The sequence below is a fragment of the Chironomus tepperi genome, unplaced genomic scaffold, assembly GCF_022539635.2.
Source record: "Chironomus tepperi strain 1889 unplaced genomic scaffold, CSIRO-AGI_Ctep_v1 contig_376, whole genome shotgun sequence".
NCBI classification, from domain to species: Eukaryota; Metazoa; Arthropoda; class Insecta; order Diptera; family Chironomidae; genus Chironomus; species Chironomus tepperi.
This window is the reverse complement of record NW_027226498.1, coordinates 1,442,198-1,470,146: the sequence shown is the minus strand read 5'-3', so window position 1 is coordinate 1,470,146 and position 27,949 is coordinate 1,442,198. Positions and strand designations below refer to the sequence as shown.

General features: G+C 29.7%; 6 protein-coding genes across 8 annotated transcripts in view; 2 read left to right on the top strand and 4 right to left on the bottom strand.

Annotated features, from left to right (window-relative positions):
* Window positions 1-1,319, bottom strand: part of gro (TLE family member transcriptional corepressor groucho) — a 104,097-nt gene extending 102,778 nt beyond the window's left edge. For all 3 annotated transcript variants that reach the window (XM_070647388.1, XM_070647391.1, XM_070647390.1), the window contains exon 1: window positions 565-1,319. In XM_070647388.1, coding sequence (XP_070503489.1) covers window positions 565-603 — 39 coding nt within the window. In that variant the 5' untranslated portion in view covers window positions 604-1,319. The remainder of the gene's footprint in view (window positions 1-564) is intronic.
* A 610-nt stretch (window positions 1,320-1,929) lies between these two features.
* LOC139095973 (AP-3 complex subunit mu-1-like) lies at window positions 1,930-3,548 on the top strand. Its single transcript, XM_070647549.1, has 2 exons — window positions 1,930-2,112; window positions 2,176-3,548. Exons 1-2 carry the CDS (start codon window positions 1,996-1,998, stop codon window positions 3,301-3,303), a joined length of 1,245 nt encoding a protein of 414 aa, XP_070503650.1. The 5' UTR covers window positions 1,930-1,995; the 3' UTR covers window positions 3,304-3,548.
* Lkb1 (Lkb1 kinase) lies at window positions 3,457-6,321 on the bottom strand. Its single transcript, XM_070647548.1, has 6 exons — window positions 5,949-6,321; window positions 5,138-5,546; window positions 4,809-4,899; window positions 4,645-4,739; window positions 4,418-4,537; window positions 3,457-4,357 (listed from the first exon to the last, which is right to left on the bottom strand). The coding sequence occupies exons 1-6, from the start codon at window positions 6,210-6,212 to the stop codon at window positions 4,029-4,031; spliced, it is 1,308 nt and encodes a 435-aa protein (XP_070503649.1). The 5' UTR covers window positions 6,213-6,321; the 3' UTR covers window positions 3,457-4,028.
* Window positions 6,322-7,000: 679 nt separating this feature from the next.
* On the bottom strand, window positions 7,001-9,590 carry LOC139096003 (farnesol dehydrogenase-like). The gene is made up of 7 exons (XM_070647597.1): window positions 9,441-9,590; window positions 9,094-9,237; window positions 8,696-9,037; window positions 8,595-8,627; window positions 7,366-7,485; window positions 7,208-7,309; window positions 7,001-7,153 (listed from the first exon to the last, which is right to left on the bottom strand). Exons 2-7 carry the CDS (start codon window positions 9,229-9,231, stop codon window positions 7,112-7,114), a joined length of 777 nt encoding a protein of 258 aa, XP_070503698.1. The 5' UTR covers window positions 9,232-9,237; window positions 9,441-9,590; the 3' UTR covers window positions 7,001-7,111.
* Window positions 9,591-16,190: 6,600 nt separating this feature from the next.
* On the top strand, window positions 16,191-19,010 carry LOC139096012 (farnesol dehydrogenase-like). The gene is made up of 10 exons (XM_070647617.1): window positions 16,191-16,410; window positions 16,470-16,555; window positions 17,152-17,200; window positions 17,259-17,334; window positions 17,398-17,614; window positions 17,679-17,711; window positions 17,889-17,896; window positions 17,985-18,082; window positions 18,574-18,689; window positions 18,760-19,010. The coding sequence occupies exons 1-10, from the start codon at window positions 16,365-16,367 to the stop codon at window positions 18,799-18,801; spliced, it is 771 nt and encodes a 256-aa protein (XP_070503718.1). The 5' UTR covers window positions 16,191-16,364; the 3' UTR covers window positions 18,802-19,010.
* A 2,937-nt stretch (window positions 19,011-21,947) lies between these two features.
* NAT1 (N-acetyltransferase 1) lies at window positions 21,948-27,709 on the bottom strand. Its single transcript, XM_070647211.1, has 4 exons — window positions 27,527-27,709; window positions 24,715-27,459; window positions 24,436-24,622; window positions 21,948-24,369 (listed from the first exon to the last, which is right to left on the bottom strand). Exons 2-4 carry the CDS (start codon window positions 27,307-27,309, stop codon window positions 24,188-24,190), a joined length of 2,964 nt encoding a protein of 987 aa, XP_070503312.1. The 5' UTR covers window positions 27,310-27,459; window positions 27,527-27,709; the 3' UTR covers window positions 21,948-24,187.
* Window positions 27,710-27,949: the final 240 nt, after the last annotated feature.

The following is a 27,949-nucleotide window of genomic DNA, read 5'->3' as shown; positions in this document are numbered from 1 at the left end:
TTCTTGCGCAGGTCGGAAATTTTTATTCGTAAAAGCAACATCATAATACAATAACATGCCATCAGAAGAAGAAAAGTAGTAGCAACAGCAGTTGTATTATTGTTTTTTCAACAGATTGTTTCATGTTTTCTTTTCTGACTGTCTTCAAATGAGAAGAAATAAAAAGATATGGACATAATTTTAAAGATTGACATACCTATATAAAATTACTTTAGAATGTCAATGTTCAAGTCATCAAATCTTCAAAAGATTAAATGTAACTTATCTGTATAGAAGTTAATTCATCCATAAAATAATTCATCAACGGAAAAGTATATGTGATGTCAGTCAGAAAAAGTGCAACTTTGAGCGCACTGTTGCGAGGAAAATGGAAGTAAGCAAGACATCCATCATGGTTTTTTACAGTTTCGCACACTTTTACGAGCGAGCATGTGCTCTCAATGGCATTTCGTTAAATTTTCCGGCGGCTTTTCGTTTTCCACACGATAATTTATCTTCTCAGTTGTTGTTGCATTTTAAATGTATGTAAATTAGTATAGAATTATTTTTTCTTCTTTTACTTACCGCAGACGCTGGATGACGCTGAGGAGCTGTCGGATACATATTCGGCTTTTTTAGATTCAGCTTTCAAGTTTGTAATTAATCCGATAGTGATAATTTTTGATTTTCCTGGTATATTGTTATCGTTAATTGAATTAATTTATTTTTTATTTTTTTCGCACACTGGATCTCACGATAACACTTGATAATGCAGTGGAGGTATTTACTTAATTATATTATTATTATTATTATTATTTTCCTTTTCCAATTTTCATGTAAAATCACACTTTTCTTAATAATTTTATTAATATTAAAATTTCCGGCTTTTTCACTTTACATTCCACTGCAATTTTATTTTATATTCACAATTATTTTAGAACAACGACGGATAACACAATTATAAATCAAGTCAATTAGACATATCTTCACGATTCTTTATTCCAACTTCCACTATAATTAACTCTTTTTTTAATTTTTTGTTTGACTGGATAATGCACAATAAACAATGAATTAAACAATCAACACTTTTGTTAATTATTTTTTTTGCACTTGATTAAATATTTCCATTAGCTTTATTTGTTTTCTGTTGTAATAAACAAATACATCCGAAATTCCAATAATTTAGTTAGATATTATTGGCTGAATAAATCGCCAATTTTCTTGGGAATCTCACTAATGCACTCCTATATATTTATTTTTTTCCCGAAATTTCTTACGTACGACACTAAAATCGTAATAAAATACAGCAAAAACGCGATACACGTCCGCTCGCTTTGAAAAATTACTACACTCTGGCACAATACAACGATGTTTATTTACAAACATGAACACGCTCAACGTAAAATTTTGTACAACATGCTGTTTTTTCTGCCCTTTGTACAAAGCATAGTTTTAGACCGCATTTGTTCAAAATTATTAACGAAAAATATTTTAATTTGTATTAAAATGCCACTAATACAAATAAAAATTATTAATAAGAAATTACGGAAATTATGCTGATTTTTATCGAAATTAGGAGATTAGGACATATGAAATTAAGACCAAAAAAAGTCAATTTCAGAAGAAAAATTTTAAATTTTAACAGCTGAATAGTGCTGAATTAATATGTTTTCTTTAACAGTGTGTGTAAATTAACGAGAAAAGATCGTTAAAATTCGTGCCTATTCGTTAATATATTCAACGTTCATTTGAAATTTGAATAATATTTATTGATATAAAGTTAAAAACCCCTGTCAGTTTTTAAAACTTTAAATAAATCTTTTAATTAATCTACAATTAAACTATTCCAAAAGTATGGCATAAAATATGCGTTATAGACAACTACACTTTTTTACATGCATGTGAAATTAAAGAGGTTTTAAGGTTTTTTTTTGTTTAGGTTACGTTGTATTAGATTTTGTTGACATATTTAATATTAATATTTTTATAGTTTTTTCGGTATTTAGTGTATGAACAATGGAAAGTTTATTTATTATTAACACCCAAGGTGATGTCTTCCTTGAAAAACACTGGAGAAGTGTAATCTCGAAAGGAATCTGTGATCAATTTCTTGAAAAATTGAAAATATCAAATGTAGGATTTACCAAAAGAATACGTATTAAATTTTATTAATTAAATGAGAATTATTTTTTACAGGAAGTTATACCGGTGATTCCTACATCATTTCAATCAACGAATCTCGTATCAATTGGTAGATGTGGAGTGTATTTAGTTAGTGTATGTAAAGCTGAAATTTCTCCACTTTTTGTACTGGAATTCCTTCATCGTATAATTGACACATTTACTGACTATTTTAATGAGTGCAATGAATCTATAATTAAAGAACACTATGTTGTGATTTATGAGCTGTTGGATGAAATGTTAGATAATGGATATCCGCTCGCGACAGAATCTAATGTATTAAAAGAGTTGATTAAGCCTCCAAACATTTTAAGATCCATTGCGAATTCTATGACAGGAAAGACTAATTTTAGTGACACTCTTCCAGTTGGTTCTTTATCATCCATTCCCTGGAGAAAATCTGACGTTAAATATACAAATAATGAAGCCTATTTTGATATAATTGAGGAAGTAGATGCAATTATAGATCGTTCTGGAGCAGCAATATTTGCTGAAATATCTGGAGAGATTCAATGTTTGACAAAGCTTAGTGGAATGCCAGACTTGAATCTTTCATTTATTAATCCAAGAATTCTTGACGACGTATCATTCCATCCATGCGTTAGGTATAAAAAATGGGACTCGGAAAAAGTCTTGAGCTTTATTCCACCTGATGGCTCTTTTCGTTTGATGTCTTATCACGTTACATCTCAGACTGTCCCCATTCCAATTTATATACGGCAAAATATTCATTTGAAAAATGGTGAACAAGGAAAATTGGACATAACTGTTGGACCGAAAACAACTCTCGGGCATCCACTAGAAAATGTCAAGCTTGAAATTCTCTTCCCTAAAAATGTGGTCAATTGCAGCCTTGTAACAACTCAAGGAAAATACGTTTTTGATCAAAACACAAAAATACTGAATTGGGATGTTGGTAAGATTGATGTCCAAAAGCTTCCAAATATTCGTGGTAGTGTTATAACATGTCAAGGTAGCGCAAATGAATCCATGCCTTCTATCAATGTTCAATTTACCATATCACAAGTTGCAATCTCTGGATTAAGAGTTAATCGACTAGACATGTATGGAGATTTAAAATATCGACCTTTTAAAGGTGTAAAATATGTGACAAAAGCAGGCAAATTCCAAATTCGCTTGTAATATTTATTGGCACAAAGTACTAGATAGCTATATCTCAACAGAAAGACGCTGAAATTGGACAAACTATTTACTGAATAAAAGAATATCAAAATTATTATATTTTGTGTTCAATATTAAACATTTTTATTTCATTTTTTTATTAATAAACTTATCGCAATTTTTCTTGTTTTGAAAAATAAGATCAGAACATAATAATTGTAATTATTTACACAAGAAAGCAAAATAAAAAGAGAAAATAAAACAAAATTAAATTTTTTTATCTATCATAAAATAAGGATTTCTTTTCATAAGTGAACAACTACCTAAGGATTTCCATTTATAAAATAAAAGTCTAAATTAAAAGAAACTTTAGAATAAGGTTCGTTGGACATTTTTGTTTTCAACAAACAAGCTTTCAATATCCATACATGTTTTCAAAATTTCCTTTACATAAGCTCACTAACATCATTGGCTCATTGCAATATAATGCAAATCAGCTAAAACACTGTATTCAAATTTTTTAAATCCTTGCTTAATTCACTGATAAAATCGCTTTTTCTAGCATTCATAATTGTCAAATAAGATTTAAAAGCATGTATAGATATTGGAAGCGTGGTTTAAACACTTGTACGTTTATAGGGAGAATATATGTATAGATAGCTGAATGACCAAAATTCTTTCATTTTTTTTGTATGTTGTATATAGATTATATGTAGCATCACCTCGTAAATTATTATTACAAATCTTTATGACTGACGACAATGCGTTAATTTTTTTACACTCACGCATGAGATGAATTTCTTTTTCGTTCGTCGTTTCTTATTGATGTCTGATGATTCCCGTGTTGAATAAGCTTCATCGTTGGAAATACTATTTTTCTTACTAATTTGATGAGATGATGACGATGTATCTTGCATTTGTTGCTGTCTAGCCAATTCCTCTGCTTCATTAAGATCATGTTCAGTGAAATATACATTGTTTTGACGACTTTCATAATGATAAGATTCTAAATAAGGCAACACTGTGGAACTTCTTGAAGCATCTCCTTTCAATGGTGGAACAAGAACACAATTTCCTACAAATATATTGGCGTTAAATTTAAAAGTAAACACGAAACTAATTTCTCATTTATCACCTGTATCAATTGGTGAAGAATTAAACCATGTATGATTACGGATTTGCTGTATCGTAAAACGCTTATTCGCATCAAATTGTAGCATATTAAGTAATAAATCAGTTAATAAGGGATCCAGTCCTGATAAGATAAAAATAATTATTTTCAATCATATGTACCGCAATTAATTCATAAATTTATGCTTTTGAAGCTTAGGCATTTGAAATTAAATAAAATTGAGCACTTACCCTCCGGAACACTCCATACACCTTTTCCAATATTTTCTAGCAGTCGATAAATATTATCACCTTCAAATGGATATAGTCCTGTTGTGATATTAAATCTATAGATGCATAAAAAATAACCACAATTAACGTCACATTACACAATAATAATTCATGAGTTAATTTACAGTGAAACGCCGGAACTCCAAACATCTGCTTTGGAACCTGAAAATGAGTCGTGACCGTTTGCAATTTCTGGCGGTTGAAACGCAGGAGAACCTAATAGGAATAACAATAAAGTAATTACATAATTCATCATCTTTGAATTATTTGAGAAGCTTTTTTGCATAGAGAAGTTAGAATGCTCGCTACTCACTGTATAACTTGAGCGTAATTTCTTCATACAAACACTCGAGAAATAAATATGTTAATATTGTTGTACAAAGTGATTACGATCATCAAGTGTTTTGGAGGAAATGGGATTTAAAGATGTTTTTTAAAATCTGTATACACTAACCTTGGCCTTTTGTACATATATCGTTTGACGCAAATAACTCTAATTTCTCAGCAACACCAAAATCAGATATCTTTAAAGTATCATCAAGCGTTAATAGCAAATTCCCTGGTTTGATATCATTGTGAATGACTCCTTGTCCATGAAGATATTCTAATCCATCAATGAGCTGAACAAAATATTTATGGGCTTGAAATAATGGCAATTTCGACTCTGGGGCTGATGCAAGCATTTCTTGTAACACACAGACACAATATTCCATAACTAGATACATCTTTTGCTTCTCCTCATTATACAAAACATCAATTAATTCAACGACATTTTTATGCTTAAGTGATCTAAGAAATAATATTTCATTTCTAACATTCATTTCGCCATTTGGAATTCTTCGAAGTTTACGTTTAGCCAATATCTAAAATATGGTATAAAGAAAAGATACATAAATCATTAAAAATTAATAGCGTTTGGATAATGGATGATATTTTTTGCAAATCCTCAGGAGAGAATTTTATAAAAGTAAGTTACTTTGTCCCTGTCTCAACAATGAGAAAAATAGTGTAGCAACTCTTATTTAAATTACATTTCTTTCCTAGCTAGTAATTTAAAGCAATGATATTGATTCAGTGTATTTAGCCAAATTAAGCGTATTCAGCTGTAAAATTTGTTTACATTTTTCAGCAGAATAGTGCTGAATTGACATTCATATTATGTTATGTGTATCAATATCAATCATATTTGCGATAAATCTAGATGCAATTGTTTTTGGTCCTACATGACAATTCTAATTGGTTGATAAATGTTTCCTTTTATTTACCTTTACAGCCCTTCTTGTGAGATTTTCACTGTCCAAAACTTCCTTGACTTTCCCATAACTTCCTTCTCCAAGCTTATCTCCCATCACATATTTTCCGACCATTTTACATTTATTCTGTTTCTTTTGATAAATAATCTCATCTGAAGATACTCGATTGAAATTAAAATTTGCGATAGTCTGTAAATCCAATTGTTCGATTTGATCATCATTATTAAGCCACTCGACCGCTGGAACTTCGTCGGCAAGCTCAATTTCCTGCTCCATTATAATTTATTTTCACATAAAATTTATTTTAAATCCTCAAAAACTACAATAATTAACATTTTTATCAATATTTTGATGGTTTTCACAAAATTCTTTCAAAACAGCAAGGGGGCTGCATTATCGTAATTTTTTTAAGAGAAAAAATAAATTTCAGGAAATTTAAGAGTGGATTAATAATAACGTAAAAGTAAAACTAGTTGGTTCTAAAGCCGAATTACTTCGTAATTCACGCTTTTATAAGAATTATTTTAAAATTCAGTAAAGTCGTATTGTCCAATAAATTTTAATTATTTACTATAATGCAGCCCCCTTGCAAAACATTCTGATCCGTGAGAAACAAAAATATTTTCAAATTTTTCTATTAACCGTTATTTTCATCGGCTGAGCGTCACAATGACGAGTTCTAAAATGTTTTAAAAATTATCCAATGTGAGAAATAACGACATCCTGAATATATTTCTAAATATTTTATGAACATCCTGATCAAAATTAATTTATTGATGATTTGGATAGTCTATTTTTATCTACTAAAAATAAAAATTTATAGTAATAAACTGTATCGTAAATATTAATAAATTTATGCTGCTAATTCCGAATTAAATGTTTACAAACTTTCTGTTCATCTCTAAATATATTTCATAGCACATTTGATGCTAATACTGTTCTGGTCAATGCAATAAATTATGAAAATTAAAATTCGCTGCTTATATTCAAAAAAATTTTTTTTGGTACCACTGATTGCTTAACTGAAAAGAAAGAAGTGCTTAAAAAATTATTAAACTCATAAATTAATGGATATTACGTCATCAAATTTATTAGTGCTAAATATTTGTTTAAAACATTAAATACGCTCAAAATAATACAGTGATAAAGTTAACATGTTGAGATTTGCAGGCATCTTAAAGGAACTCGCCAACTGGTTTTATGACAATATCATGTACCTGGAAATATGATTTTAGAATTAACTGAGAAGATAATTACAAAAAAAAAATTACTTCAACATTGTCTTTTGCACTGATTGCAAAAGTCAAGGCTGCGGCAATGTCTGCGGGTTTCAAGGCTGGCATTAATTTGACAAGTTCATCGTTGGCATTTTCCTAGTAAAATATTATTTCATAATTAGTCAGAAAACGTTAAAAGATCATTGACTCACTTGAAGGATGTCAGATTCCACTAGACCTGGTGTTATACTGGTGACCTTGACTGTTTCATCCAAAAACAAAAGCTCTTGTCTTACACATTCTGTGATAGCAGTAGCAGCGTACTTCGAAGCCTATAGAAATATAAAGACATATGTCAAATAACAAGAAAAGCTATCCACATGAATCCCGAGAAACCAGTAGAGGAAAGTCTATGTTTAAGTAATGTCTCAAGTATTAGCGTATGAAAATTACCTTTAATACAACATCCAATATGTGACACAAAATATGACTGTTTATGATTACTTCTTATGCATCACAAAAAATATTTTCAGGATTGACTTCTGACGATACTTTTGAGTAAAGTTGGAGTAACAATTTGCATTTCAAGTAAATCTCGACAAAAAGACACTTAAGGACATTTTTGCAATTTTTAATTTTTTTTAGTTATCTGTTTACAGAAAAAATGTGCTTAGTGAAAGTGTTGTAATATAATTAAAAATTAGTGGTTTAAGTGTTTTAATAGTTTTAAAGTGAAGTGAATAGGTTTTGATAGGTCAAAGTGAAATAAAATTAATAAATTTGGTAAGTAAAATTGATTTCAAGTACTTAAACTTTTAGAATTTCTAAAATGATCAAATATTTTATAATTTTTCATTTCTATAGGTATTTCTATTTTGTTTTTCGTTTCTTTAGGTTTTTTGTTTAGTCTTTTACAGTTTTTAAATTCTAATTAACATTTAATTTTTCAGAAGTTTGTTTAGCTAATTTAATAATTTATTTTTTAGTGATACAGGATTAATTTTACATATGTTTTTCAAATTTACGTGTATTTAATAATGAGATTATATATGAATTTACAGATAATAAAGTTGAAATTGCAAATAGTACAGTTTATTAATAGATTAAGTGTTTTTTTTTTAATTTATCATTTTTATGGGAACATGCAGGAATAAGAAAGCAGTGGGTCATGCCTTCAAGTTAACTTGCAGGTCAGGTTGAAGTAATCATTTTAAATACGCTTGAAGTTGACTTAGTGCTACCTTGAAGTTAACTCAAGGTTACATCATAAGTAATTCCTATGACATACTATAGGATAATGTATTGAAGACTAGCTTGCGCGCGGACAAAGTATGACTTGAGTCAGTACATCAGACTGCCTGTTATCACTTACTTCTTTACTTTTAAACTTTACTTGAAGTGTGACTTTTAGCTTACTTGTGTTTCTCGGGAATAATCTTACCGGATACATTCCATTCATTGGTTGAGATCCAGGCTTAATGTAAATAAATAATTAATTTTAATGAGGTACGATTTCAACAGAAAGTTTTAATAATTACTTACCACGCAAGCCGTAACTTTATGTCCAAAAATTGAATTTATATTAACGATGTGACCCACATCTTTCCGTTCCATTGCTCGTTGACGCATTAATTTGACAGCTTCTCTGGTAACAACACATAGTGCCAAAACATTTGTGTTCATTATGTGATACATATCTGCCGTGTTCTTTCCGTCTAATAAGAATCCTTTAAGCATGACATTAGCGTTGTTAACAAGTAAGTCAATTCCGTCATATTTATCGCCTATGTGTCTAAACACTGCCTTAATTTGATCTTCATCTGTTATATCACATTCAAATGTCAACATTTTTCCTTTGACATCAAAAAGTGTCCTATTCAGTTCCTGTAAGTAGTTTTTTATGTAATCATGAGGATGTTATGAAATTATTCAATAATTACATCCAATTTCGGAATTCCTGATTTCTTTGCAATAGCACAGACAGTCATTCCATGTTGTACAAGAGATTTGCAAATTTCAATGCCAATCGAATTTGAGGCACCTGTTACAAGGGCAACACGACCATACCATTTGTACATCTTTAACTAAAAAGAATTTTTGACATTTTATAAAAGAAGAAAATTCATTGAAAAAAAATATTTTTGTTGAGAAAAATGCGACAAAAAATGATTCAGACACGTTTGAAAGACTGATAGCCAGATTTGACAGATGATTTTTTTTATGTTTATGTCCTCGTGTGAATAATAAAAATAATTAACTTGTTTATCACGTAGTGTCTTTTGTGTACCTTATGATGAACTTAATTTTTATGATAATCCTTAATGATGTGCAAAAATTATTTCGTCGAAAGGAAATTTTCAACACAACACTTTAGCAACTCACGACCGAATGAAAATCGTTTTGTAGAAAGAAAATTTCTATAAGTGAGAAGAATTTCTTGATCATACTAATTCAAATATAATGAAAGTCCCGATTGTGTGAAGATTCTCGCCTCCCTATAATGATGCTGTTGATACTCTCAGCATTTGCGCAAATGTATTGGTCTATATATTTTTTAACAAATTTTTCAGAGATAAATTATTATTGTCACACTAGCTTGGTAGTTAGTTGACTATCTACATGTGTTGAACTCTTGAAGGAAATTATTTATTTGTTTCCTTCCAAATACTTATGAACATTTAAATCACGTTTACATCTAGCGGGAAAAAAATTAAGATAAATTCCATAGTGAGAATCAAAGGCCTTGCTGTCGTGGCTATAATTATTATTTTTCTTGTGACTTTGTCTCTTCTTTATTCATGAAAAATCTTTAAACAAATTAATTTCGTCATGTTTCACATCTTTTTGACGAGATAATGCCTTAACATTCCTTCTTATACTCATCATGATATTAAGTTTAAACTTGAACTGACGACGACAACCGCTTTTTTGCACTTCTTGAATAGATAAAGGCGTAAAGTCAACCAGCCGAGAAAGATTTTGTCTAGCACACTTCACATCAATTCAAAAAGTGTAACATGAGGCTCAAATCATCGGATCAAATGAAAGTTAGAAAACATTCTTTGTCAGCAAGGAGAAATGCTTTAGTGACATCAAAAAGTTAAAGAAAAATTGTCTATAATTTTTGTTTTCTTGTTCAGTGACATTACCTTGGAACTGAAGAAAATTTGCAACCCACATAATTCCATATGTTCCACGACATTTATAGCTTTTACGCTATATCAAACTGGTGTTTCTCGCGCGCCTCTTATATTATATATTTTTTCATCGCTGATGATAACTCAAACAGGCGTCCTGAAGTTGTCATGCGAAATGGTTGAATTGAAATTTATGCTTACTTTTATTTTTTCATATTTTTCCTGCCTTACTTGAAATATTATTCAATCATCTCTAAATATGAGATATGTCCATTTTCATATTCCGTCCCTCAAACATCATCCCGATTCACCTGATTGAGGAAAAGTTTCCGTATTTCTTACTGTTTGTTTAATTCAGTGTAAAAGATTTAATTCGAATAAAAAGCTAATCTTGTCAGCTATAAACTGATTCAAATAATATTCATAAAATGGGTTTACCTTTAAGTATTCAACGGCCTCATAAATTTTGACAGGAAAACTTTTGAATTGAATACTCGAATGCTGCTTTTTTTCATTGCTAATAACGAAATCTTTTATGTCGATGTATATTTTCTTTTCAAATCTTAATGGCACCAAAGGCATTTAAATTGTATATAAAATATAAAATAAATTACTTCTCATTCTTTAATTTCATTTTGCTCTCATGTCACACACAACACAGTTTATTTGCTAAATGGATAGACTGCATAAGTAGTGCAAAATGTAGACGGAAATTTATAACTTTGTAAATACTCAAATTTAATCCTAATGAAAAATATACTTTTTAAGTGCAATATAATGATCATCAGGTGTCGACTTTAACCATCCGTACTGACTTTTAGTACAAATTCATATATTAATTAAGAGATGTAAGCATAATAATATTTCAAAAGAGATCGCACACAATGAGAAAAAGAAAAAATATTGAATTAGGTAGCAAAAATAGTCTTGAATTAAAGAAAAATGTAATGAAGTCTTTCTTCCTGATTACGTGTATGTATGTGCATATTTTATTTTATGATTTCAAGAGGCAAAATATTTAAATCTTGTCACAGTATTTTCCCATATACTCAAAGAATTTCATTTTTCATCTCTCATTTTCATTGCGTGAAGAAATATTTGACGTTGAGGCGCGAAACTAAAGTTATGGTCTCATATAACAAACGAGACATTTTTAATTCCCATTAGATGTTTTGTCTTTTCATAAATGCTTTCACCTCTAGTTTGCGTGCATTGATGGGGAAAATTTCTTTGGGTTAATCTTCTCTTTTCTCATGATTTAGCTAGTTTCCTGCTGCCTTGTTAAACTATTGAGTATCATCATGTCTTGAAAACATGAAGACTTTACAAACAAGATTATTTCAAAGCCATTGATGATGGATAAACCAGAGCTGGTACCTTTAAATTGAAAGGAGCAAAACAATTCCTAGTCTAGGAAAAGCATTGCTTTGGCTGCCTTTCTATGTCTTAACTACTATTTTGATCATCTTATGCTATCATGAGTAGTAAGTACTTTCAAATTTTGCTATTATGAAGTCATAATTGGCCATCATCTCAAAACTTACAGTTTTAGAACTTAAATAAAAATTGCCTTTGAATTCAAAGGTATCAACTCTGGGACAAACTGAATAATAAAATAAAAATCTTTGTGACAGCACACAATGCTCCGAGAGACAAAAACAAAATATTTCTTTTCCTCGGGTCTAATTAATTGAGTCATCGTTACGGTATATATTTTCTTTTACAAGCTTAAACATAATGTTTTCCTTTTCTTTCTTTTGCATTGATTTATCTCTATCAACACCATATTCATAAATTTAGCTGTGGAATTTAAAGCTTTGCGATTTGTGGTTAATTTATATCTTTGTGCCAAAAGAGCAATGTAGAGTTCAAACAGAAGGAAATAAAATGAATTTAATTGATTATGATCGCAAATGTACTATTTTGACTATGTCCATCATACATCTAGTGTCACATAAATTTATTATTTGTTCAACATTTTGGCACATTCTAGAGCTGATGAAATCATATATGAGCATTGAATGTAACAATTAAAACGAACATCAGGGAAGCAAATGAGCCGGAGATCATCTCATTTATTTACATGGCATAAAGGTTTCTAAGACAATTAAACATTATAACGGATCAGTCGTATTTATTTTCTTTTACTTATTTTCATTAATATTCTTAGAATTTAAAAAATAAATTAACTGTCGTTTGATATTCAAATTATATTTGCAACTAAAATTAGTTGATTTCCCCTTTTTTAGTTGTTAGTCTCCTTCATATAAATGTTTAGTCTGTTTCTAACCACTGAAGAATAAACATCGTTGTTATTAAATTAAATCCGTAAGGATTCTTTAATTAAATTTATTAATTAATAAGCATTGTTGATTTGCACTCCAAAAATCAAAGAATTTGCATATTTGATAGTATTATATCTTTTACAAAGAAGATTAAACTAGATGTCAAAGTTTGAATGAAGTGTTTTAGGAAAACTTTTCTAGAAATTTGTAAAAAGATTTTTCTTGTTAATTGAAGACATTTCCTTCTCATTTTGGCTGATCCCACATGTGTGTTTTTATTACTGTCCCATATTAAAAATTTTGTTTTTCACATTCCCAATCGATTAAGATGTAATAAAACGAAATCTTTTGCTGTTTATAATCAAGATAATTGAATTTAAATAAACAAAGCGAATTAAGTATGACTGATTTATTATAGAGATTTGAAAGATGAAAAAGAAAGCAATATTTTTTATTTTATTAGCTATAACATTGCATTTAATTAGGTCTATCATCTTTTGTTGACAAATATTGATTCATTGAACTGTCTGTCCTAGTTGATTCAAAACGTGTCGAATGATATTTGCAGATATACTCGCAAATTTTCGTGAAAATAATCAACGTAGCAGTCAAAACTTTTCAATCATATTTAGGATCATTGACAATTATCCTATAAATGTTGTTCGCCCACTGATGCAACGAGGAATGTGAATAAAAATATTTTTAAAAATAAATAATGGTAGTTGGTGGTCTTCATTCTCTAATGAGCAATTCATATTCATTTCAGAGTTCATTTGTTTGAAAATTTTATTTTAAGCTTGAAGTAACAAAACTTGAACAAATTGTCTTTTGTATCATATTGAAATTTTATTTAGTAGAATTTAATGGTTTAGGTATGAACATAAATTTTTATTTTACTACTTCATTAAATCTTTGCTAAATAAGTTCACTACCGTTCACTATTAAAACTATCAAATGAACCGAGCAATTTAATTTCCCACGAACAAGTGTTCCTTCATAAAATACAATTTATCTTATTTGATTTGTTTCCTTCTCCTTCACTTTACTGACTCGATATGAGTTACATGCATACTAATAAACAATATAGTCGTCATTGGACAAATATTTCACGGATCACGGTCAAGAATAATTTAGCATCTTATGCTTGTCGTGATATTTTTATAAGATACGTTTTGTCTTGCTGCCTTACTATGATATAAAATCTCAAATTTTGTCTAGAATATTCCTAGTTATCTAATTGAAATATCACGAGAGCGACACCTTAATCATCTGCATCATTACACATTAATTCAAGCATTTAAATGAATCTATTGTAAGGTTTTTTGCATGAAAATCGCAAGCATATAGTAGTTCCTCTAAGAAGCACTCATACTTGCTTGATTCCTCATATTTTCATGTGATTTGTATCAAAATATTTCTCAAAGAAGAGAAGGAGGAAAAATTAAAGAAAAATAAAGGGCGAATGTTTGTTGTCAGAATAGATTTATAAAATGAATTGAAGTTTAACAAAATAGAAATGAAATAAAAATTGTAATTTCTTATTCGTAATTAAACGATTAATGTTTTCCTGTTCATGACTTTTTTGGGTTGTGTATAATATAAAAATTTAGCATTATAGAGATTCCACAAAAACCAGAATTAATTTTGATCCGACCGCAGACAGAGCAAAGTTATTAAATCATGATATTTTCCATAAACAATTCATAAAACTGTTTCTATGCCATATCGTTTCTAGAAATTCTTAATCCAATAGTACGCTAAAAACAGTTGGCAGTACGTGAGATTGGAATTGTTGCTAATAAAGTACCCATGGCAAGTTGCTTTTAATAATTGCGAAAGTTGACATTTTTGAATGCTCAATGTCGGAGATAAGAGAAGAAGAATCTGCTTCCCATTTGTTGAAAGCCACACGACTCTTGATATATCTAACGTGTGTCTACGACACAGAAAGACAGAGAAAAGTATGTTTTTAAATTAAATTATAAAGAATTTTAGAAAAAAATAAAGTTGTAGGCATATCCAAAAATACATGTGGATGTGTTAAAAATAAACTTTCTTATGAGACCACTTATATCAATTAAATATGCCGGCGACAATTTCATTGTAAAAATCATGCGTTAGACCTCATCATATCATCTGTGAAGAGTATTGTATGTAGTATCAAATTTTCTAACTTCAACCTTAATTCTCATGCTGCATGATTATTTTTGAACAATATTTTTGTTTGCAGCAAATATTTATTTTCAAAAATTTCTAGGTAGGCATTTAATTCGTCATAGTTTACCATTTATAATCTTGTATTTATTTAAATTACTCTATATTATTTATTTTTCATCATAAAACGATTACTATGATTAATCGAAGAAGATGAGCTGAAAATTATTATTATGACATTTCCAATTTAATTTAAGAGATTAATCAAATAAATAGAAACTGTTGACAATAAATCTCTAAAAAAATATTTTAATTCAATATAAAATCATTTATCATACGAGAATCACATGGTCCACGCAAACACAAATCTCCTTCTTACTGCTTAAAAAATTACCTCTTCATACAATTTTGATTCACAGCGAGATCGAAAAAATGGTTTTATATCAGATCGCCACAAGATATTCATGGCAGCGAAATGGTGATCATATGATGACAATTTTCACGTTAACTGTAATTATAAAAATTGCCACTTAAACGCCATGTGTCAGCCACTTGACTGAAATATATATTTTGTGCTAATCGGGAAACCAACTGATTGTTTTGTGGCAATATTCGGGTGATCCAATCAGGTGATCTACTGTTTAAATCCAGTTTCCCATTCTACTTTACAGGTGTAAAAGTTATGAATCCTTCGGTCAATTTCTAATTCGAATAGATCTTAAATAAATTTGTTAATTTATTTTAATCATAGCTCAAAGTCGACATGGTTTTCATATAAAATTTGAATCAATTTCGAGCTCTGACTTCAATTCAACAATATTTCAATAAAAGATTATCAACTGACGACATTTTCTTAATTTTTGAGGAATGATACATTCTGAATCATATGATATATTTGAAGGACAAGAAAAATAGAATTGACGAATAAGCTAAAAATATGATCGTTGATTATGAGTTCCAAAAGTTCTTTTAATTAAAATGGTCGCCATGAGTGAGGGATTAATGATTTAATAAATAAAAAAAATGAAGAAAATTAAGCTTTTTTATTGGATGCTCATAAAAGGGAATATGCGAATATATTAATAAAAAGAAATCTTTACGACCTTAGGAAATCGTCCTTGAATTTTCATCGAAGATTTATGGCAGATAATTTTTTCCTTACATAACATTATTCCTGAATGAAATCTCTCTCATCCTCATACAAATTTTAGTTCATTAATATTAAATGCTGATTGTATTCGTGGAACAGTTGAGTATTACCAGATGAAATAATAGAGATCGTGTTAGAATGTTGAGAATTATCAATAAATTAAACCATCACATTCTCAATGAAATCGTTGACTTCCTTCCGCTCATTTGCCATGTCTACATGTATTTAATATAATACTCGCAAAAATAACCATTACACGAAAGATTTTTCAGAAAAGAAAAACTTTGCGAGTTGAAATTTTCTACAAAATTTTCTCTGATAGTCATTCAGCGGTGAGACGTTGTGGTTGACAGTATCAAATAAGAAAATAAGAAAATTCTAAGATAAGAATTAATTAATAATTTTTTGTTTTGTGCACAAAGACGAAAAGAAAAAGATTTATTGATTTATAGCTTAATACTTGAAATATAAAAAAGGAGTGAAAAATGGAAAAGTGGGAAGGAAAAGTCGCGGTAGTCACAGGCGCATCAGGTTATATAAAAAAAAATAATTTCTTGAGAATAAATCTGATGATCGTATCATCTTATTAGTTGGTATTGGTGCAGCATTATGTCGAGCATTGGTGGAAGCCGGAATGATCGTTTGTGGCATGTCTAAGCGCAAGGACAAAATGGAAGTAAGAAAAGAATAAAGATAAAGTAATTTAAATGCTTGAAATTAGTGTGTGATATCAATCAGTTCTCATTAAAAACATTTTCTCACATTTTCTATAATTTTCTCATCTAATCTCACTTGATTGAGATGGGAAGAGATTAATTTTATAAGTGTGCGAGCAACGCATCAAAATCCTATAAATTTTTGAAATATCTAAAATATTTCCCCAACCCGTGTAATAAATTCTAATGAGCTTAAGGATGAGAAATCTTTTTAAGCTTCTAAGAAAATTTATTCCGCGATGAGCAAATAATTCAGCGCGTCTCTGAAAATTAATGATATAGAAACAGGCTCACGCGAAAAGAAAAAAATAATTCAAGCAGCGTTTTTCGTATGAATTATTGCACATAAATATAATTTTCTTCTGAAATATGTAGGTACTAGATATTGCTCAACATATTTCATATCTTATTTTGAATAATTCTCAAAAAATCTAAGTTTAGAAAAGAGTTAAGGTCTGAACTGTCTAAAATGTTGTTTGATAAATTGCAAAACTTTGATCATGCATAAATTTTTTTATGGTTTTAAGGATTAACTGAATTAATTTTCACTTTCAAGGCAATCCGTAGAACATTATTTGGAGTAAAAGGAAACTTCAACTGTATAGGTAAATGACCTAAGATTTCCTCGATCTTTTGCACTAATTAGCTTAAATCCTTTTACAGAATGCGATATTCGTGATGAAAATCAAGTCGCTGCAGCTTTCAAATGGATCGAAGAAGTTTGCGGAGGTGTTGATTTGTAAGTATTAATTACTTTTAGCTTATTAAAAAGCAAATAGCTTTTCAACTATTCCATGTCTAGGCTTATAAATAATGCTGGAGTTATCACAAAAGGACTGTTGTTGGATGCAAAAAATACAACTGAATTGTACAGAACGATGGAAACTAACATCATTGGATTATGTCTTATCACACGTGAAGCTGTCAAATTGATGAAGAAAAGAGACGAGGAAAAAGGTACAATTGGCCACATTGTTAATGTCAACTCCATTTTCGGACACAAAATTCACGCCTGTGTGGTATGATCTGCAAATTTTCTATATCCTCGATATCTCTATGTAACAGTAAATCTTTTATTTAAAGCCAGGGACAAAGCCTTTGAATGGAATGTATCCGGTAATGTTTTAATACTACATGTCAAATAAAATGGATGGACATCGATTAGACACAATTCCGGTTGTCCACCCACTTTATTTCTGTTTAAATCATTATTAATCCCTGTTGTACTAATTATATTTCACTTTCTTTTTGTTTATGTTCATTCTGTTCTTAAAATAACGAAAATAATTGCAGGCATCAAAGTAAGTAGTTGTTCATTTACATGTAAATGTCTAGTGTCTACAAAACAAATTTTTAATTTTAAACATAATTTTGTTCTATTTATAATAGATTCGCAGTGACTGCAATCACTGAATGTGTCCGTCAAGAACTGTTATACTTAGGAACAAAAATAAAGATCACTAGTATTTCACCAGGCTTAGTTGAAGGTAAAGAAGCAAATTCTATTAATAATAAGAAAGAATAGATCAGGAAATTCTTCATTTTTATCTTCAATTAATTACTCCCACTTGTTATGTCAGTCAAAATGCAGGTTCAATGTCATATAAAATCCCGAGTAGGGAATCTGATATATTAATTCATTGTGACAGATTACTAAAAATATTTTTGAAAGGAAATCAAGAAGAAAATGTTAATTAATTACTTAATAAGAAACCATCTGTAAAGTTCAAAAAATTTCTATTTTCTTCTTTTACTGCCGTTTGTCCAGTAGCCAAGATTTGTCTTAACGTTTTTTATCAAGCTTATAATAGCACAAGATATTTTATTTTAAGCAAGTCTTGACAGTTTTATGGCATTGTAATTCTTAAAATAGGAATATTAAATCAAAAAATTTTTTGAAGATTTCCTCCATGTGACACTTGTGTGACATAAAATTCTTTAAATTTTCCTTTCTCATTTCTTTTTTGCATGTTTCTAGGCGATATCGGAACCTTGAATACTTCTCATGACATGATCAAATTAATGCCAAAACTCAAGCCACAAGATGTAGCCGATGCAGTCTTATATGCAATCAGCACACCTGAAAATGTCTTGGTAATTAGCCGTAAATGCATGCTTAATAAACTCTCTTTAATGTCTATTCTTCCTTCTCTTCTCATTGTAGATTCATGAATTGATTATTAAACCTGTGGGCGAGTTTCTGTAAATGCTGATAAATTGTAATGCTCATCATAAATCAAACTTGATTTTTCTTCTATTTCTTCTTTCTTTACTCATGTGCTTACATGTATGACAAGATGACAAGAACAAAAACAAAATATGGTGAAAAAAGAAAAAATCATTTAATTTTTTATTATTATTAAATATTGTACAAGTAAGGGCGGTTTTAAATAAAAGCAAGTATTAATTAACTCATTACTCACGACTTCTGTTTTTTCTTTGCGCGTTTCAGATTTATTTCAATCGTCAAGTAGTATTTTCACATGCCATAACAATTTTCAGTTTCTTTAGATTTTTACTTTATTTTTTTTTATTTGTTGATGACGAACTGCCACGATTTTCATAAGAGAGGTGGAGACGAACTTTGTAGTCACATGTAGACACGCAAAAAATCATTTCAAGATCATTTTTCATTTTAACATTTTTGAAACATTAAATATGAAAAGAATTTTTGTTACTTCTTCTTCCTGGCATGGCGTTACTATGTTTACTACTTTTATTTTTATGCACATTATATGGGAAAATTCGAACTGTTTAGAAGCTTTCTTTGATAAATCACTATGGAAAATACATTTGGATCACGTACTTACTTAATTCGCTGATTGTACAAATTTATTGTGATCCATGTCTTTCCATATATATCGTCTAAAGCTTGCTCTATCGCTTTCTTCCACTTGCGAAGTGACAGCGTGAAATGCACCACTATCTTCATCAATTGCTTAATTCCAAGAGTTCTTAGGTTGTCTCCGAACTCTCATGATACATTTAGATCACTATGAGATTTTTTTGTCTTGTGCATGTTATTTTTACCAAAGGTAAAGATTATGGACACCAAAGGTTCAATGATCGATTAAAAGTAGAGTTCGTCCTCAATTGTATGCCTGCAATAAAAAAACAACCGAAAACTGCACAGCTAAAATACAGAAAATGCAGTGTTTCTTCGCCGAACACTACTTAAAAGTGTAGCATTTAATGGATTAGGAACAGTTCCGATATTAAAATTTAAAATCATGTAATTAATTATTAAAGCTGTCTTCATTAATTAAAACTTTAATTATATATAATTTATATTGGGCTGCTAGACCAAATAGATTGACAATATTAGATGATCGTTTGCACTTCATATTTTCATTAATATGATTTATATGGAACATTTTCTGACGAAATTTTGTATCACTTTGTGAGTGACGTAGATAAATATGGGACATTAGACTGAGATTGAAGAAAAATTATGAGTGAAAATTTTAAATTCATTCATAAATTTAGGTATTTAAAAATAATTGATGTAAAAGTTTCCTGATTTAATTTTAATAGCCGTCTTCTTTCATCGTTGTGCTATAAACCGTTGTTTGCAATGCAAAATAAAAATTAATGAGAGATACGTTGTATTAAATCTGTCAAAAACAACAGTTCGGCATAAACTTCATTAATATCTTAAGTGATCTTAAATGATGAGCACGAATTATATGACCAAAGAAAAGATATCCTCCAGTAAATTGTCACTGGGCACCTAATAAATTCATCTTCTTAGCCCGATTCACATGTTTGTTTTATTTTCTCTTGTCACTATATTTTCTTAACTTTAGATTCATTTCTTTCCTTGGTGCGTGACAGATTTGATGGCACACTAAGAGGTTAAATTTGAAAAGTGTGGCACGTTGAACATCATTTGTTTGATAAACACTCCCGAACGACACAAAGTAAGTGAAAACAGCCTTATAATTTCTGTCCGAAATAGACAGGAGCGGCGAACTCCATGTGGCTTCAAATGTCTGCGAAATGAAACCTTGAGTTACTCGGGACTTGAACGCTATAAAAATATTTTACACATACTTTAGATTCGCACTCTCAAAAAACACATTTATTCATGTTCATTGTATAAGCATTAAAAATTTTAAAATATAATAAAATGAAAAATTATTTCAGACGAAAAGATTATCAACTTTTATGAAAAAATGATACATGACTAACTGAGACTAGATAAATATTTATGAAAATAAATCATTTTGACTATAAAGTTTTACTGTCATAATTTAAAGACATTTTTAGGTATGTAAATGTAATGAACTATCTTAAGAACTTTAGGGATTAAATTCCAAAAATAGCAAATCCTACACAGGAAATTTATGAAAATTTCATTAGATCTTAGTTTATTCTAGACAAATCATTTTAAAAATGATTAAATGCAAAATTACATGATATTTTTGATATTTGCTATCAAACTAGTCATAGTTGTGACTCACTATGAATCATTTATTTTAAAAAAATTCATTAAATGCTTGCTGATTAGCATAATCTATTTGTCCTCACCTTTGAGCAATGTTTTATGGTGTCTGATCCCTAACTTTGATTTAATTATCATGTAATGATTGCTTATCGTTTAATTTCATTATTTTCAAGTAAAATTGAAAATCCTTTGAATAAAAATTTTTCTCGACTTTTGACAAATTTTTCGTGAAATTGTGAAATTTCCACTTGAACTCACGTGTTTCAATAATGAGTATATTCATTGAAACTTTCATGTTATCAGTTGATTCTCTCAAAAAATTTATCAAATTTGAAAACTTATTGCAAATTTCAATTTTTTGGTTTGATAAAAAATAAAAGCGCTAAAAATTTGAAAATTGGGTATATTTGATAAATTTGATCACAAGAATTTTGAATTTCCAATTTCTGATATGCAAATTTTTCTATTTTTAATTGAATTTTGTTTTCACAGAAGCATTGCAAATGCTGTATTTTATACTAATTTAGCTTACAGTAGCTGAAAATATTTGTATCCTTTAATTTTTGCGTAGAAATTTTAGTATGCAATTTTACAAATATTTTTGCTTACATTAGCATACCGAATTCGGTATGGTCGAGTAAACTCTGTGTATATCTTAATAAAACCATTTACTTAGCTTGTGTAAATAAAATTGTCTAGCAAATAGAAAAAAATCGATGAAAAATATTCAGTTCATGACCTCTCTCAATATATGCTGCATTGTGTAGAGCATGCGACACATTTCGGGTTCATTGATCGACTTTTGATTTTTGTCAAGGTTTTAGAGGAGAATTTTTATATTCTGAAATAAAAAGAGTTAAGTAGCAGTCTGAAAAGTAAATAAAGTTAAATAAAACAGTCGAGCATTTTTTGTGTTCTAGTTTCTCCTTTCGTTTATTATTAATCAATCATTCCATTTATAACTCATTTCTTTCCAATTCTTACTAGATCTCAGATTAAAAACAGTTCAATCCACTATCAATTGCCTTTATAATTCAATCAAAATATAGAAATGAGAAGAATATTACTTTACCATCATTCTGTGGATAATTGATACCGATTTGTTTGCAACAATATACCGCACATTTTCAATAATTTCATATTTTTGTCATTAATATATATTATTCTTTATAATTTCATTAAGTTCTATAAAATTGTGTCTGTTTTGTGTATGATTCAGACTCCTTCGGATTTTTTTAATTTCTTTTAAATTATAAGCACAAAATAAGAGGTCTTCGTTATTTTTGTATCATTATTGATAATGAATGAGGAAGGAGTAAACAGTTGCTGTTTTTTTACATTATTCTAATTTTTCATGAATAAAGACATTATAGTTTATCCGTAAAAAATATGATCATGATCACAAAGATGATGTAAACTAAATAATAGACGAATGACAAAAAGGGACTTTCCTCTTATTATGTAGATATTTTTTTATAAAAGAAGGTGTGCTTAATTAATATGTAATTCATTATTTTTGTTTCTCGATAAAGGAAAGATTTTAATTCCCGTGTATACAGTCAATATATATTTAATATACTTTTATATAAATTTATTTTAATGGATCGTCATTTGATGTAGTTATGAAGACAAAAATGATCTCTTTGCCTTATGTTTCTGTCGATTTAACACAATGTTTTTTGTTACAGTTACGATTTATTTTTGAAAATTCATTACAGTCAAAAAGAACAGTTTTCATATTCATTCTCAAATGGATGAACTTTAGGTTAATCTTCGCATATTATTTAAAAATAAAAAAATCCATTGAACACCTCTAGTTTCCATTATATGTATTAATTACATACTTTTTTAAAATAATTTTTTTTTTTTTGAAATTTCGTCAAGATTTATTTTTTTTATATTTTTTAATCAAATTAACTACAATTGAAAATGCTGCATGCAAGATATACATATCTTTTCAACTAATTCTCAAAAAAGCAGAAAAATAATATTGAGTAGTATATATTGCCATTAAATTACTATTTTGCATTCAACACTTTTAGTTAATTCTACTTTTGCAATATATTCCTGCAAACTGACATTTTAAATTTAAAAATTGTCTGAAGTTCTTAAAATTTCACGGCTGTTTTTTTTTCAAATTCAGAATGAATGTTTGTTGTGGAATTTCAGCTTTTGTCATCTGAAACTTGATGACCATAAGTTTATGTTCAATTCTTTATATGAAGAAAGAAATATTTATAGTATGAAGACATGAAAAACGAGGAAAACTGATGAAAAAGTATGGAAAATCTGTCTATAAACCACAATGGACTATAATAGAAGGACTATGAAAAATTATCATTAATCTACAATAATTAAGCTAAATTTATTTTGTTTGGTGATCTCAAAATGATCATCAAAATGATTTTTTATTAATTTTTGGATTATTTAATTACTTATTAAAGAGACAATTATCTGCACCATTATAAGATAATATTTCTTGTTGTTTAAACATTATATTATGTGCAATATAATAACCGTTACTTTTCTGTTGCTTAAAAAGTGCACAAAGTTTTTCTTAGTTAAATATAAGATTGATTCACTAAACATGCATTTGAATTGTCGATATTCAAATCATCACACATTATTACATATTTTTTATTTATTGTAATTAAAAAAAAAAAAAAGAATTCAAATTGAAGAAAAAACAGACACATTACATACTATTTACTAGCTTAATTGGGAAGCTTCTCGGTTTTCTCTTTAACTTTTCATCATCAATTTATCTAATGAATGTGTATCGATTATAATTAATTTATTTTTCCTTTATGTTTATTAAAAAAACACTTAAAATTGTAGCAATTCGGAGTAGAAAATATGGTAGTCTATTATTTTCGCACAATTTCGTTAGGTATTCATCTTTTTTTCACTACTTTGCATTTTTCAGTTCTTGCTTTTTGTAACTTTTTACTCGTTTTCACGACACACTTTGTATCATCAGTCATAATTTTATCAAAAAACTTTATTAACTAGAAATTGTGCCACTTTAACTTTTCATTGCAAACTTTGTGATTTTATTTTATGTGTCGACATTAATTTTTTTTTCTTTTTCTTTTTCATTTACTTTTGATCACTTTTTGTTATCATTAATAGTTTACTTCATTTTTTATTCGTCGTCTTCCTCCTCTGATTCAGCTTCTTGGAGCCATGTTAGCCATGAATTTACTTGGAACAGTGCTTTTCCTTTGCCTGGGTAGTCATCTGTTATATCCTCTTTCCATTTAAGGAATGCATCTTCTTCTACGATTTCGAGCTCGTATAGTGCTGTGAACCATCTCAAAAGCATACCTTAAAATAAATCATAATTTAATTAATTAACTTGTAAAATAAATTTAAAATTTATTAAATGTTTACCTTTAGGGAACTGAGAATTGTAACAGAAAACTTGTAATGCATAGACTGCAATTAATTGCAAGTCAAGGTTTCCATTCAAAAATGCATTCAAAATTCGGCTGAATGAAACAAGCAACTTCTTCTCATTTTCAACTTGCTGCTTTTCAGGGAGTTTCGTTGGATCGCTGTTCTCTGGGAAAGTGGTTTCCTAAAATTAAATTAAAAGGAAATTAGTAATCTAAAATTTAATTTAATATTTAATAAAAAAAAAAAAAAAAAAAAATAATATTGCAAAATTACCTGAGTAATGTATTTCAAAAGAACAGAGATTAATGCTGTGATGAAGCCTGGGTCTGAATATCGAACAGGATTGACATTATCTTTAATCCATTTGTAGAATGTTGTAGGTTGAGGGTCTTCTTTAATTTGCCTCCATAATTCTGATTCAATGCGCAATAATGGCTGCAAGAAACTCAACTTCCTATCGTCTAGAATTTCAGCTAAACGATCCTTTGTGCGATCACATTCCGGTAAGTTAGTCATTAAATTGATCTTACTATTGTTAAACATTTCAACCAAAGCATCTTCACCAATGTTCTTGTGAAGTTGTTGGAATACGAGCAATAGAAGAGGATAATGTTGTCCATTATCTGTATAATTTGCAATATCTGTTAATTTGCAAATCTTTTTAGACATTGCTCGTGACAACAATGATGCCACAAGAGTTGTTATTTTTGGGATTGTTTTCTCGCGTTCGTTCATGCCATTAATTACGCCACGATAAGCATCGAGCGTTTGATTTGCTGTTAGTTTTTTATCTTTCTGCATAGCAATTAAGAAGTCAATGACTGTTTCTTGTGCTTGATCGCCTTTATCGAGAGATTCATTGAGAATTTTAACGATTGAATCTTTGAGGAATTTGTCAGGCACTTTAAGATCATAATATAATTTGACTACATCTTCCATTGTTGGAATTGAAATTTCCTCTTCGGTGATTGAATCGTTCAATGAATCACTCTCCTTATTTGATGCGGTATCATTGCATTCTTCGATTATTTCAACTTTTCCATTTTCATGTCCATTATTGGTATTATTGTTGTTGTTATGAGAATCGGTAATAAGCTCTTTTTCATTACCAACATCCTTATCTTTGTTACGAGAATCATGCATTTTATCTATGAATTTTTTGTCTAATAATGAATCATTAATGAACTGCATGACCTTCTTCAAAACGTCATCACGACTTGGACCTTTATCCTTCTTCGTCTTTTGCTTCTCAACTGAACCTTGTTTAGTCACTTGTTGTTGAGAGTGCTGATCTTTTGCTTGATTATTTTGTGGTGATTGTGGCTGAGAACTTGCTGCATTTTGTGATGAATTGGATGAAGATTGTTTTTGAGCAGCTGATGCCGCGGCAGTAGTATAATTAATCTGTTGATTTTGTTGTTGCGGCAATGATGATTGATTGTTGCTGTATTGCTGTGAAGATGTTGTGTGATGATGATGTTGTTGTTGCTGTTGTTGCTTTCCATTCATTGTAGTAACTTGCATATTACTATTGAATGGTGGAATCAAATTATCTACGTTAGTTGATGACGAAAATCCTGGTGATGATGTTGTACTACGATTCTGTTGATTTAAAGGCAATTGTTGTGGATTCGGCTTAATATTAGACGCTTTGAATAATAAGCTATTGGGTGCTGGACGCATTTGTAAGTCATCAACTGAATTTGTTGTCGTAGAAGTAACAATATTACGTTTGAAACGAGGTGCCAATTCTTTATTACTCAGCATATTGTTGTTATCATATTTGTTATCATATTTATTATATGAATTCTGGTTGCTCATATGATGTCCTCCACCGCCACTGCCTCCATGATTATTTGAATTATCATGCTGACGGTGATGCTTCATCTTATCAAACTTATCATATTTATCATACTTGTCATACTTTTCATATTTATTATGATTCATCTTGCCCCCATCATTATTATTGTATTTATTCATAGGTCTTCCATTGTTGTGATGATGATGATTGTTCGAATTGTTACCATTATCATATTTATTGTTGTTATTATTTCGATAACCTCCTCCAGTGCTCATCAATGAATCACGTCCGGAATTATAGCTATTCGGATTAAACGGTCCAGAAATGATAGAGCTAGAGCTGGTCATAGACAAAGTTCCAGGATAATTGTTCATCGATTGCAAACTCAATGGCAACTTATCCATCCAACTGCGATCACCACTGTTACGATTTGATGGAAATTCCATATTGCGAGTACGTAGATCACGCTGTTGCCTAATGTATTCCTCATCTGTGCTCAAATCTTGAATTGGTACTGGACCTTCAATGCGAGCAACTTTGCGAGGCTTCCAGCAATCTCTGCGCAATTCGATAATGTCTCTCAGCATGAATCGAATGCGAGGTGGATACTTGAAAGAATTTGATTTATGTTCCATGTTTTCAAAATATTGATCAATCAAGTTTTTGGATTTCTCTGTGTCGAGATTCCTGCCACATGTGCGGAAAATTTGCGACAAGCATTCCATGTCCTCGCATCTGTCGTCCAAATTTGGATAGGGTCTACTTTTCTTATCCAACAATTGTTCAAGCATTTTGTGAAGTGTCGCTTCATTAAGCATCTCCAGCTTAAAAAGTTCTCCAATAAATTTGACATTTCCGAGAATTTTCTGTTTTGCAATGTAACGTCGTTCCTCCTCATCGATATCATTGTCAGCTGTCGAGTTTATTATCTTTAAACTGTATTGTGATCGATTAACAAACTTATCCTGGCAAACGCGAATTAGTAATGTCTCAAATGTATATCGACTATCAGATTCTTCAAGTGATGATCCTTCCTTCGATATGCGACGGCATAACTGCGCGTACATAGACGAATACTTAGGCTCATCTAATGCTTTCTCAAATATCAAGTGAATAACACCAAGAAGAATTTTCTTTGAATTTAAATTTAGCGATAGCAAGTCATCACTCAATTTCTGGAACTTTTCCGGCGTAAGCTTGTTCAAAATACCACGAACCTAAAATCCAATTTGTAATTTACATTATTTATGTCGTTTAAATTTAATTAGTTAAAAAATACTGTACCTTTCTAAATATTTCATCACGCTGTGCCTCTTCGGTAAGTCCATGTTGTGGTCTCAAAGACGGTGGAATCCAAGCTCGAATCTCGGGGAGTTCGTTTCTCCCTGATGATCCGCGGTGCTCGGTTCCTGCTTGCTTAGAAACTTCCGTTTTGATGGTTTTTAACAAAATCTCTTTAGGACGCTTTTTCAAATAAAAAATCTAAACTAGACTTGTATATTTTTTCCCAGTAACAGTTATTGCAATATCAGTCGAATTAAGAAAGGAAAATTTAAAGAAAGGTTTGTGGCTTTTTTTATTAAGCTTTTGGCTTGTTCTGAATGACGAAACCAATACTCCCACTTTGCTTGTTGAGTTTTGGTTCTCTTCTTTTTCGATTTTGCTTCGTCTTATTCCTTATTAAAATTTACTTTTTAGCTATATACC